The 14,267-nt window shown below is 42.6% G+C and overlaps 1 protein-coding gene across 1 annotated transcript in view; it reads left to right on the top strand.

The window, feature by feature from the left end:
• The window catches only part of LOC111871424 (anillin), a 91,115-nt gene that overhangs the window by 39,062 nt on the left and 37,786 nt on the right, over positions 1-14,267 (top strand). The window contains exon 12 of the mRNA XM_033754244.1: positions 8,040-8,171. Coding sequence (XP_033610135.1) covers positions 8,040-8,171 — 132 coding nt within the window. The remainder of the gene's footprint in view (positions 1-8,039; positions 8,172-14,267) is intronic.

Raw genomic sequence — 14,267 nt, forward strand, 5'->3', positions numbered from 1 at the left:
GAAGGAGACCAGACATGTGGAAGAATGCCTCATGGGTTCTTCATCACGACAACGCGCTATCTGTGAAGAGGTATTTGGCAAAAAACAACATTCCAGTGATGGAACATCCACCGTATTCTCCGGACCTAGCACCGTGCGACTTTTTTCTCTTCCCAAAAATCAAGTCTGCGCTGAAAGGGACCAGGTTCGAGTCCGTGGATGCAGTGAAAGCAAAAGCGACGCAACTCTTGAAGAGCATAACACAAGATGACCTGCAGCACTGCTTCCAACAGTGGAAAATTCGCATGGAGCGGTGTAGGGATCGGGGAGGGGACTACATTGAAGGGGATAACATTTCGACTATCTGATTTTTTTTTAATAAAGGGTTAGAGCATGAATCCGGTTTCTTTATTGCCACACCTTGTACTCATTTCTGTTAGAGGCTGAGTCGACCCCAGGGCCATAGTGTGGCTGTAAGTCTTAGGTAAAGAGAAAAATATCCACCTCATCGGGACTTGAACCCGCGACCTTCCAGCTCATAGAATAGTGCCTCAGCCAACTACGGTATCGTGTGCCTCGACAGTCACTTCAAAGAATGAGAAATATTGCTGTACTTGCATTATTATTTAAACTGTATGCCATATTATACATAATTGGAGCTTGGGGGAGGGCATTGTTCAAACATGTATTGATATTATGAATATTTGTTATGATCATTTTTAGGAATTTTATAAATTTTGCAACATTGACATTCCGTTATAATTTCCTAATTTTTTTGTGGTCCGAAAATGTGTATCCTGCAGTTCTCATGAAGCACATTTCTGCTGATATCAGTCTTCTCTCATCAATTCTTATTGTCCATGGTTCATTACCATATTATAATGTTGATCCAGTAAGAAGTGTATTATAAATTCACTTTCTTATATGCCTATACAGTGATATTGGTTTGAGGATCTGGTTTATACTTCCTTGTATTTTGACGAACTTTACAATTTTTGCAATAAAATCCAGTTCTCGTTTATAGGCTGTACAAGGGCAAGTGAGAAAGTACCTGCAATTATTTTTTTTATTATATACAGTTACAGTGAGTATATACCATAGCATCATTTTTCTATATAGTCCCTATTTTTTTCAGTGCTCTTAATTTCAGCAGAGCACAAGTGTCTCTATGTCCTCAGAAGAAAGTGTTTTAGTGTCAAGCCATGCATGCATTGCTTTCTTTCACTTCTTGGTCACTGGTGAAATAGTGACCTTCAAAGTGCCTTTGAGTGGACTAAGCAGGTAACAGAAAGAGTCAGATCAGAACTACATATATAGAGACTGCTTCAACACCTCAAAGTTCAGTTTGCAGAGGTTTGCAGCAGTGTGCAGATTGGCATTGTTGTGCAACATTGTGACGGCTTTTGACAACCGTTCTGATCATTTGGTTCAAATAGCTGGTTTTAACTTGTCTCAAAGGAATTCATTTTAAGCTACAAGTTGATTCAAATATGACTTGGACTGATTTTTTTTAAACCAAAATTGCCATACACTTACTTGCACATGTCAGTCTTCATTGTACTCCCCTCCAGAGTCAACACATTTTTTCCAACGTTCTGGAAGCATCCTGATGCCCTTTTCAAAAAAGTTTTGTGGTTGGTGGCATATCCACTCCCGAACATTCTGGATGACGGTGTCATCCACAAACCACATGCCTTGCAAGTCTGATTTGAGTCTTCCAATCTGGTAGAAATCTCTTGGTGCCAAATCGGGACTGTATGGCGGATGTGTTAGAAGGTTTCATTTCAATTTCTGGAGGGTTTCCATTGTTGTTTTGGCTGTGTGAGGTCATGCATTGTCTTGAAGGAAGGCCATGCAGTTCATTCTCCACACGCTCTGCCCTCTATGTAGCGCTTACACCACTCAAACACAGGGGTCTGTGAAAGACACTCTTCCCCATACTGTTGTTGGAGTCTGTGGTGAATTTCAGTGGATGGGACGTTTTCTCCAACAAGGAATTTGATCACAATGCATTGTTCCACGCTCCGCGGTACCTTCTGTTCACTCATCACCCTAGCAACTTCCAGACAGGACTGAACAGGTTCTAACCCTAAGAGGAAGGAAGGTGGAGGTTGTGGCTTCACTCTCTCACGGTTGCACAGCTGCTGCGCAGTGTGGCTTGTTTACAAAAAAATCAGTCCTGGTCATATTTGAACCTCCTAGTATAATGCAAGGACATCGCCCGACGTGCGTTGCCAGCACACACGCCCAGACATAATTTACAACACCTTCCGAAACAGAATTTGAAAATACCCCAGGCTGGCAGCATATGCCGATATGTTGTGGATCCACGCAGCGAATAAATCTTGATTCACTAATCGGCTTCTTCCGAGCCATTTGGGGAGGGGGACATGGAGAGGAAGCAGAATCCCACGTGGTACACTCCAGGACAGGGTGAAGGGGTAGGGATTAACATGGCTGGAAGGCATGACGTCATCCAAGAACCTTCAACATGGCTCAGTATTCCCCCCCTCGATACCTCTGTCTCTGCTTATCCAGAAAAACATTAATGCTGCACTTCGTCCCACACTGTCCGTTTAAGGATCCCCATTTCGGGTGGGCTCTCCAACTGACCCCGGCTCACACTTCCCGGCCCTAGCACCTGCTTCCCTGATCGAAGTTCCAGCACACAAACAGTCCACACACCTTCCTGACGTTAGGGACCTTGAGGGCTGTCATCCATGGCTGACAGTGGTAAGTATACCGGTGTTCGTCGGGTCCTCATCCACCGCATTCTCTTCCAGGGCCCTTGCAAGAGGTGCAGGAAGAAGATGTACTAATCCGAGCCAGAGCATGTGAACAGGCCTTGTAGCAGCGTGGGGTGGATCCTCCGTCGTTCTCGACCGCCCTACCCAGCCTAAGGAACTGGTATTGAGGACATAAACTACATCCCTGCTCGGAAGAAAACAATATAAATACATATTTACAATCAGATATATTGCCTGTGTGGTTAACCTTGTAACTTCACATACAATTAGGATATTGCCAGAAACCAACTATGATACCTCCAAGTGTGTTCCTTCTCGTATGAAATGTCTTTTCAATTGTGAGACATGAGCCTTACGAACTATGACTCCTGTGTCGGAATTAGCCAGCAAAACCTTTACTGGGGACACAAATCTTGCAATTTTCAAGGGGACGGACCATCTCAGGTCCAATTTAGCGGAACGCAGCCTTGATCTAGAGCTGAGTGGGTGTAGCCTAAGCAGGACCAAATCACCCACTTGAAAATCTACCCACCTCCTAGCCAAATTGTATCTTTCAGGCACATGAGCTCGAGTCTTCTGCAAATTATTCAAGGCTACCTACCAGAATTCACGGATATCCTTAACTTCCCCTTCCATATCTAGCTCGGTGAATTTACATTTTAAGCTTAGGGAATGGTTCAACTACTTACCTAAAAACAGCGAAGCAGGAATCGCGGCAGTCGACTCATGCCAGGCCGTATTAAAGGCTGGAGCCAAGGATGGCAAATGGTTGTCCCAATGAGTGTGCCGTGAATGATGGTAAATTGAAAAAGCCACCTTCAGGATCCAATTAAAGCGCTCGACCTGGGAAGCTTGGGGGTAGTATGGCGAAGTGGTAATGTGCTTAATTCCCCAGGAGAAACACAAGTTGTAAAAGATCTTAGACCTGAAGACTGGCATTATCAGACACAATCTCTTGGGGGACCCCCAAAAATGGAAAGAACCTTTCTACTAAACAGGTTTTAACTACCTCCGCCGAAATTCGGCGGACCGGGTAAAGACTCACAAATTTGGAAAATCCTTCCAAAATGACTAAAATAGCTATATTCCCCTTTCGACTCCAAATGATTGGCCCAACGAAGTCGATGAAGACTCGCTCCATTGGGCAAGTCATCACCTTACTACTATGGAAACTGACCCGCGTGTCCAGAGGCGGCTTTGACCACTGGCAATCCTGGCACCTCCGTACAAAGGCAGCCACCTCGCTCCTCATCTTGGGCCAATAGTACACCTTCGCGATGCAGTTGAGAGTCTTAATTACCCCCAAATAGGCCTCAAATGAGACTGGTGAAAATACTCATACAGCATCGGCTGTAATAGCTCTGGAAGGAGGTAACGCTTAGCCCTCGCTCTGGACGGTTGGTACACTAAGGTGCCATTCACTAACCTAAATTGTCTTGCCGCCAGGTCCTGCTTAATTACCTTCTGATAAATATCCCTACACAGGGGGTCCTTCTTTTGATATTCAGCGATCGACTAAAAGGCCTTGGGAAGCTGGCCCAAAATCAGGCCTGAATATGTGGTTTCGTCACAGGGTTGTTCGTGCTGTCTCATCAGGCAATCTGCCACCATGTTCTCCTGGCCACTTATATGGGTAGTGCGAAATTTGAATGGCGTTAAGCGGAGGATGCATCATCCAATCCTACCCAACTCCTTTGCGTGGTGTAGCGTGGCTTGTTTTACCACAGTAGCAAAGGAAAATAGTTCCGAAATCGACTCAGGTCGCTTTTGAAAAATGCAGTGGGATTTTATCTTTGGATGAAGATTCTGAACAATACACTGAACTAATGGGGTTCGGTTCCAACGAATTCCAATATTCGTGCTGCCGCAACTACTGACGTAATGTAGTCAGTCAAACCTTCTGATGGAGCTTGGCATTGCTCAAGCAACATGGATGTGAGAAATTGCTCCTTTACATGGTGTGGAAGGAAGGTTGCGATAATTTGTGATTGAACCACCCCCAAACTATTTGTTGTTCCTATATGAGCTGCTATCATCTGCATAACTCTACCAAATGTCCTTGTAATTAGAAATGCCATAATTTCTGAATCAGGTAATAATCTGAGCTCAAGTACTTTACTTGCATGAGTTAGAAATTGTATAATCTGTTCGGGGTCAGTACCCGATAAAGAGGGAATACTAGCAGTCAACTCATTTGCTATTTTGACCTTAATTTTATTTAAGAGGGTTCCTAAATTAGTTACTGGATAAACTACTAATTGCATAGGGTATGTAGCTTGCATGAACTTAGCTGTACTATGCGGAGGCAAATAGGGTTCGATAACGGTCCATTTGTCCTTCACCCACTTTCTCAGGTCATCCAGCCTTCCGTCGCTTGACAGCCCCAATTGACCGGAGAGCTCTTCAAGCTGTTGCTTGGAGAGGTAAATCCAAGTAAGCGGCATGTTGTAATGCATGGAACAAAAACACAGTCGTATATAAATACCATATACTTACACAACGTCAAAGCCCTTGACCAGATAGTTCACAATTTCTATAACTATCCTCTGGTCACTCACTATTACATGAGGCACATCGATCTAAAAGGTCCTAACGCTCTGCTACCATTTCTGCACCATCTCCTTCCTGGTACCTTGCACTTCTCATGTCCAAGACAGGAGTGATGCAACGTCAGGGGCTCTCATGTTATTTTCACAGTGCTCCCTAGATATAGTAGGGACTCCAAGCCACAGCAGGGAGACACTTCCAATTGACAAGACTAGTTCACAATAATAAAATAATTTAATAATAGAAACACAATAAAACAGAATACAACAATTAGAACTTAATAGAAGCCATGGGCCCAAACACATACAACATTGACCACATCTGTCAGTTACTTTACTCTTGCCTTAACTGCGGCATCAGACTACACTTAATAGCCCACACTCACTGCTTATTACTCTTGTTTACAATCATGCTACTTCAGCAGGCACAAAATAACCCTTAACTAATACTTCTTGCCCACAGGCGATTCCTGGGAAAGAAACACAATAACGTAAAGTTTAAAGCCCATCGCTGCCACACAATAACCTATAACGCAAGCAAAATCCCTGATGTGCGTTGGCAGCATACCCGCCAGACATAATTTAGATTACCTTCCGAAACAGAATTTGAAAATACCCCAGGCTGGCAGCGTACGTCCGATACGCTGTGGATCCACGCAGTGAGTGAATCTTGATTCACTGACCGGCTTCTTCCAAGCCATTTGGGGAGGGGGGCAGAGGAAGCGGAATCCCATGTGGTACACTCCAGCACGGGGTGAATGGGTAGGGATTAACATGGCTGGAAGGCATGATGTCATCCAAGAGCTTTCAACATGGCTCAGTGAATGATACATGATGTGTCTAATTGCATAGGAATTTTTGCTTAAAGTAGACTTCTTTCCTTTTTGTGCCCATGTTTTAATTTTAACACTTCGCGGACCAGCGATTTAAATATTTAAATCACCCTGGGGACCGACATTTTTAAACATACTACCCTAACTTGTGCACTGTTCACCTTAAAAATTTATATAAAATATCCTAATTAATTTTTTGAACTAAAATTTTTGGAGAACACTTACTAATGCTGCTAGAAGTGCTTGAAGGTGTGATATTTCTGGAAACATTCCCCTTTGTGAAGTGGCATTACACAGAACTTGCAAAAGTAGACATACTCCTTTTTTTGTGAACTGTGGAAACACGGCATTGCCTAGAAGGATTCTTCCCCTTGGAATGTTCACTCTTCACAATTTTCATGAGGGTATGTTTCCGCATATCACTTGAGAGTTGCCCTGAGGGGTCCACATGAGGCCTTCATGGGGTGGGAGTTGAAGGGCCCAGTCGTACTAAGGCTTTGTGTGACCTTGGTTGTGCCGCCACCATCTGGACTGTAGCCCAGGCCTTTGCCACATTCATCAGAAATGCTTTGTATTTCAATTTTGAATCAGGATTTAGATTTTTTGCTGTCCCCGCAATGTTACTACGCGCAGTGTTATTACCCGCATTATTGTCAGAGCTACTGTCACTCTTACTGTGTGTGGCCACAATTCTTTGTTGTCCCCCCCGTCACTGTCACTGTCTGAATGACAATTAATCCTGCGTCTCACAAGGCAGGTCACCTAGGTCATCGGAGGAGAATTTGTCCTTGATCCATTCTCCCCACTAGCCACTGGCTGATACACACAGCTTGAAGGAGGCAAAGCATTTTCCTTTATAGTCGGTTAAGTAAACAGCAAGGTCAAGTTACTGACTGCTAACTAAACATTCCAGAGTCTTATCACGCATCTGCAGGTGATTGCGTGCAATGTAGATGGCGCCAAAGCGATGTATAGTGTGTTGCAACTTACCATGTTCTAAAAACATATTAATACGCGACCGGTCCGCCACGTTTAAAAGCAAAAAACTTATTAATGTGTGTGTGGTCTGCAAAGTGTTAACAATGGATTTAAAATGTGTGTATATTATTGTGCAATTAAGTTCAACTTACTAATATCAGCACAAAGAAAAACTTAATACAAAGTATGCTGGAGGCCAAAAGTACCTATGTGGTACATATCCTGAGTAAGCAAAAATCAATAACACTGGTCTGTTGCTTCAGCTCACTCCCTGCATGAATCTACTGAAGTTCAACAAGGTGACATGCACACTTCAAGGCCCTCTTCAAGCAAATAGATGCTATATTTGTCTGACTGGAAGATGACATAACCCTCCCCCCCCCCCCCCCCCCCACACAACTNTAATTTCATACAGATATTACAGACAAACATGTAAGATAATAAATATTTAAAACATATGTGAAGTCAGCATTGTCTTCATTATTCCCAGCTTCGTGACCTTCATTGGAATATCTCCCAGTACACAATTAGAGCGTTAGTGATTCTTCAGGCAAACCTGTTACAGTTCATGGCTCCTTATCTTGAAATGTATTTCTATCTCAGTCTTTCCCTCACTTCCTGGGCTGACAACACTGTATGATGTCAATGCTGGCATTTACTGCATTTTATGAACACACCAATAAAAGCCTAAAGCATTCAAAATTTTCACACTTTATTTTATAATTCGAAAGTAAGGAAATTACACGTACACAGTCTTCCATTCGGATAAATATGTTACTAAATGGAGATATGGATTTCACGTGAGGATTCAATTTTCATTCACTAAATGCTGGTAAAGCACTGAATCAGAGGAAGTGAGACGGCTGGGACCACAAAAGATGAACACAAAATGAGGGAATCTCCTAGGCTGAGGAACCTTAAATCAGATTCTTCTGTATGATGTGTATGTTTTCTAGGCTGTGAAGGGAACTCCAGTCTGCCAGGTGGTGAGACAGCCAGAACCTGAACCAGAAGAATTCTCAATTGAAGAGAAAATGGAGTCAGAGGAGGAAATTGTGTGCAATAAAATATCAGAGCTGGTGGATGAGGTAAGTTTAATATTAACATCTAAGTGTAGAGTCTTGGCATTTCCTGGTGTTTTCTATGCTTATTAATTATGTTTCTGAGTCTAGGTTGTTTGGTGAAACGAGATTCAGAATTCATTTGCTGGGTTTCTCATAGCTTCATCTGGTAGTTCATTTTCAGGGTTCTTGTCAGACCTGAGCTACCTTGAAGGTACCAGGGATAAGTTCCTTCTGTATTTTATCCTTACAAGCTTTCCCCTACTTCATCATTTCCCTCCATCTATGATGTGAATGTGAAGTTGGAATTTAGGAGAGGTAGGTGCAGAGGTTTGTTGCTAGACAGCCAAAGGAAGGAGACAGCATGAACTGTTCTTATGTGCATGGACAGCAGGTGAATAATAGAACTTCCTAAATGAAGGTTATTTTGTGAAGAGCTGAATTATGAGGGCTTATGAAAATTCCTTAAAGCAGGAGTTTTCTCCAGTTTGCCCATGTCATGTACTGACAACAGAGAATAGCCTAATGACCTGAGTTCTGTTGCAAACTCCAAAGTTGCAATATAAATGGCTCATAATATGTGGGGGTCAAAAATGCTCTGAATAATCACTGACCATGATAAAAAAAGGAGCAGGAAACATGACAAGTTAAAAGGAGGGGCAAGTCTGGGAATCTTGTGCAACTCACTGCATATGTGTGGCAGCTTCAGCCATGGCTGCAAGTAACACATTGATGCTTTTCATGACACTGTAATAAAACCACCTCTTACTATGCTACAGCTTATACTTGTTGACCGTTAAAAGTGGGGAATTTAATTGTCAATCTATAGCGTGATGTGGGAGCAGTATTTATGGGTATTTTGAATTTTGCTGTAGAGAGTGTAAAAATGATATGTCAAACTTAAATATCTTCCATGGTTTTCTTTCAGTTGGAATGAAATTTTGGATGTTAGTTCCCTACTGACTGTAGATTATATATTTCCGTTTTATGTTACCTCAGAAATTGTTCTTTGCATGGTAGGCCTCAAAACCCCCATTGACACGCAAAGCAACATCTCATTCCTGGCAAAGGTAACTAATATCCCTTCTTTTGTCATTCTTGCTGCAGACTGCACACCATCTTGTTCGCTTAGATTTCTTTTCTGTGGGAGGGACTCTTCAAAGAAAATGCCGTTCTAATCTGTTCACACTGCTGTCCTCACCTTTTTAACCTGCTACTTTATGCTACACGGAAGACTTCACTAGTAAGCACTCAAATCAGGTGCTCTTGAGTTTCAAATGGTGACATGGAGTGGCCTCCTGAACAACTTCATGTACCACTTATTCATCCACTTTCTCTCCATAGGTACATCTGCAGCAGCTGACTGTTCTTATTGACTCCAGCCATGTATTGGTTATAATGAATCACACACATAGACTTTTGTTTTTCTTTTCCTTCGTTTGTTATGGTCTGGAGTTTGTGACATGGTAACTCTAGAGCACAGTTACATTTTTCTTGTCACTTCACTCGAGAACACAAAGAGGACTGTTGTACTACACAATGAACTTGCCCTTCTGTAGTTTTTTCTCTCTTTTAGTTCATTAAGGGCTTTCTTTCTGTTTCTTTTCAAGGTACCTGCAAAATCCAGGTTACATGACTTTAGAAACTTTACTGGACCTGTAGAAGTATAGTGATTATCAAGCCATAATATTGTCACATATTCAGAGTTAGCATGACTAATAATAATGGGTTCTGGATTAGATACAATTTATTTGTGCTTCTTTACAGTTACAGTCAATTATATCAGCTCACACATTGAACTCCTTCAGAAAGCCATTTGTGTGATGAATCCCTATAATGCATCTATGACTCCTGTCTGGATCCTTATCAAAAAATAATTAAAATGTATCAACATCAATTTCACCCTGTGCACTATTTTGAGGTTGAAACAGTCCAGTAAGAACTCTCATAGTCCACTCTTAAGTATCCATAACCTTCCAGAGAAAATCATTGTCAGTCACATGAACACTCTTATCAGTATCATTATTATCACTGTCAGGTAACACCATATCATTTTCACCATGGAATTCACATTCACTAATTTAAGCTGTGTCTGACATTTCACTCTCATAAGTATCTGCCAGTTTTTCTACTAATTCATAATTCCCAAGATTCTGGAAGTTTCGTTGGGAATTAGATCAGTGTTCCGCAACCGGTGTGCCGTCACAAGGTGAAAGGTGTGACGCGAACTTTTACCTATTGTAAGAAATTAATTGTCGAATTTTATTCGTTTTATTTTATCCCAGTTACCGTGTTTCATATGATTGTATTTTATTCTCAGCCACTGCACTGATTAAATAAGATGATGTTTGTTTATTCTTTATTACATGCTGTGATTTTTTATGTACAGTATTGTTGTATTCTAAGAAATTAAATGTAAATTATTTACTCATAGTTGTTGTTATATCATAGTTTTCATTATTGATTTATTTTTCTCGCATCTACGCAGCTTCTTTGATATGCTTGCCACATGTTCTGTGTACGTGCTTTTCCCTAAAACTGCGGGGATTAGCATGGGTTTTCCTGTCTTTTATAACACTGTTTCGGTATTTGTCCCTGTTTGTTAGTAGTTAGAGCTTCTTCAACTTTATGACTTTCTTCCTGTAACAATGCATCCACCGATTGTTGGACTTCATTTAAAATTATAAATATTTAAAAAATAGGTCGGTATAGTATCACTTCTTCTGTTTGAAGAGTAGAGATCCCGCGTTTTACAATTGTTTCAGTTCTATCACAGCTGTGCTCTGAAGTAGTTCACAAATTTTCGTTGCTAGTTAGAGAATTACAGATGGGTCGTTTGAGATGCCCCCAGCTGTATGGCCACTTGCTGACGGCAATAAAGCGGTGATGGACAAAATTAAAGAACATTTAGAAATGCTGCAGCAGAAATTCAGTAAGTATTTTGGAGAGAGTGTACAAGATTTCGACTGGGTTCGTGATCCATTTGTTGTGAATTCAGAACATGTTCCTCTTAGTATATAAGAGGAACCCGCAGATTTAAAAGCAGACAGAACATTTGAACTAAAACTTCTCGAAGTGCCTTTGGATACGTTTTGGTTGGCAATAAGGAGATGTTATTGCCATTTTCAACTACATATTTATGTGTACTGGGCTTCTCGACGTTAACTGAAATTAAGACATCAAAGAGGGAGCGGCTCAAATCCATTGATGAAGAAATGAGACTTGCGTTGTCAACGATTCCACCATGGATCAGTTGCCTGTGCAGCTACGCAGGCGCAAGTATCACATTGAAGGTTTGAATAGAATTACTGTATTTACTTTAATAGTAATAGAAGTATATTTTCTACTCTCTACAATGAATTAAAGTTCATTAATTGCCAATAAATGCACGAGTCGATTTCTGTTTAATGATAATAAAATAACAATATAATAATGTGATGTGTTGCACTATGGAGGACACCCCCTCCCTCCCCAGCAGTGACGTAACATGGGATGCCGCCGTTGCTACTCAGCAGTAAACAACTCCCAACAGCGTTGCTAGGCTGTCGGCAAACACGGCGTCAGACAACAGTGGTGCCTATTACGTAACTGTTTTCTGTGCTGTCCGTAACAGGGCTAAATAAGGAGCAGCGAAGAATATTCAAGTTAGTTATGAGTTAGCCAGCAGTGAGCCAGTCAACCAGTCAGTTGTAGTCAAGCCTTCGCAGGCCAAGTAATTGTAATACTGCAGATAGCAGTAGCTGTGAGATTGTAAACTGTGTGATTGTATGAGCGAATGTGAAATAAAATTCACTATAACTGATAAGGTGTGAAGTTATTTGACGCGTTATACACCCAACATGGGACAATTTGGTGTCAGAAGTGGGATACGAACTTACACACGTGAAAACCACGCAAGATAAAAAGAATGTTCTCACAGCAGGTAATGGAAATGCTGCTCAAGGAAATCAGAGCTGGCCAAGAAAAAGCAAATATGCTGAAAGAGGTAGAAGCCAATAGTAAAGCCAACACAGAGGATATGCTAAAAGAGATAAGGGCCTGGAGAGAAAAGTTGGATGCAGAGATGAGATCATCCCAAGCAAGGACGGCACAACAAGAAGAGGTCGCCATATTGATACTGGTCGAAGAGACGATGGCCTGCCTAGAAATGGAGACACGCCCAGAAGAAGAGCCGGCCTCAGTGGGGGCAGAACTACGAGAGGTACCTGTACAAGATGCTGAAGTAATGCCGGTCGGAGAACCGAAACAAGCGACAAAATATGAAGAATTCCACATGGGATAAGTGTGGACCCCAGAAGAAGTTGGCAGTAGCCCGCAGAGGAACGAGCCGCAAGGGAACGACCCGCCGTGCGAAAATGGAATGGCAGAAGGTAAATGTCGTTGGGAGAAACCGCACCAGGGCCATGATTCAGCGAGCAACCCAGAGAGTAGGGCCGCTCCAGAAGAATTTATGGACACCATGAAGGAAGAAAGGATCAACACGGCAAGGGGCCGCTACACGGGAGTAAGAAGAGGACAACCACGGATGGGTTCGTCTCTTTCGTTGTCTTCCTCATCTTGTTCTTCTGACACGGAGCGTCTTGCCTTCTGAGAGGCTCGAATTTCTCATGAAGTTGTTCCCTTTGCTCCTGCTTTGCACTTGCGTTCAGGGGCCATGCTTCTGCTGCTGACGGATCCATTTCTTTCAGTTCAGGAGCCTGTAAACTCAGTGTCTGTGTGTTTTCGTCTCCTTCAGACACAAAGTTTTCTGCTTCCCCCTGGTTTTCCGCTGCACTCTTCAGGCCCAGCTCCACAGCGTCCACACTGTTCAGCATTGAGCAGTGCGCCTCTCGCTCGTGCAGAGTGTAATCTGAATGGTCGTCCGTTTTACATGTCGCTGTGTGGCTGCCTTCGTTCCTGTAACTGACGCTGTTCCCTTCGCCGGTCTCTGTGCTGTCACCGTCGTCGTCTCGCTGGACTGTTGCCCTTGCCGCTGTCTGTGCTGTCACCGTCGCAGGTCGCTGGGTTGTCGCCCTTGCCACTGTCTATGCTGTCACCATCGCGGGTCGCTGGGCTGTCGCCCTTGTCGCTGGCTGTGCTGTCACTGTCAACAGTTGCTAAACGAATGCCCAAGACTTCCAGCAGGACGCGGAGAATCGTGGATTGGACTTTGTGGAAGGGACGACCCCCTCCAAAACGGAAAAAGAGACCTCAAGTAGAGGAGGAACCGGTAATGTAGAAGAACCGGCCTCCCGAGAAAGAGTGAATGTGCGACGAATGAGTGTGATACAACTGGATCTTCTGGCAACTTAGCAGGAAACCGCTCGAGACAAGCTGGTCTTAAGAGGGGAGCGATTGTAATGGAAGGAGAATAGTTGCTGCAAGGAGTAGCCGAAATAACAGGAGACGCAGAAAGCCATCATTTGAAGAAAAGGAATGGGCGTGCACCGTTAGGCTATTCGGGACGAACAGCCTTAAGGAGGGAGCAGTGTGACATGTTGCGCTATGGAGGACACCCCCTCCCTCCCCAGCGGTGATGTAACACGGGATGCTGCCGTTGCTACTCAGCAGTAAACAACTCCCGTCAGCATTGCTAGGCTGTTGGCAAAGACGGCGTCAGACAACAGTGGTGCCTATTACGTAACTGTTTTCTGTGTTGCCTGTAATGGGGCTAAATAAGGAGCAGCGAAGACTATTCAAGTTAGTTACGAGTTAGCAAGCAGTGAGTCAGTCAACTAGTCAGTTGTAGTCAAGCCTTCGCAGGCCAAGTAATTGTAATACTGCAGATAACAGTAGCTGTGAGATTGTAAACTGTGTGATTGTATAAACGAGTGTGAAATAAAATTTGCTATATTTAATAAGACGTGAAGTTATTTGTCGCGTTATACACCCAACACGGGACAATAATATTATAGTAATAAGTTGATCACGTTATGTATTTATATTAATTGTCAGATATCATGCGTTTTTGAGGGGAATAACATTTTAGTGTGCCGTGTTGAGTCATGGATACTTCATGTCGTGCTGCAAGTAGAAAAAGGTTGCGGAACACTGAATTAGATGCTATTATTATTATTATTATTATTATTATTATTATTATTATTATTATTTATTAGTCCACCATATATCCAAAAGGATTACAAT

This window comes from Cryptotermes secundus, unplaced genomic scaffold (genome assembly GCF_002891405.2).
Source record: "Cryptotermes secundus unplaced genomic scaffold, Csec_1.0 scaffold269, whole genome shotgun sequence".
NCBI classification, from domain to species: Eukaryota; Metazoa; Arthropoda; class Insecta; order Blattodea; family Kalotermitidae; genus Cryptotermes; species Cryptotermes secundus.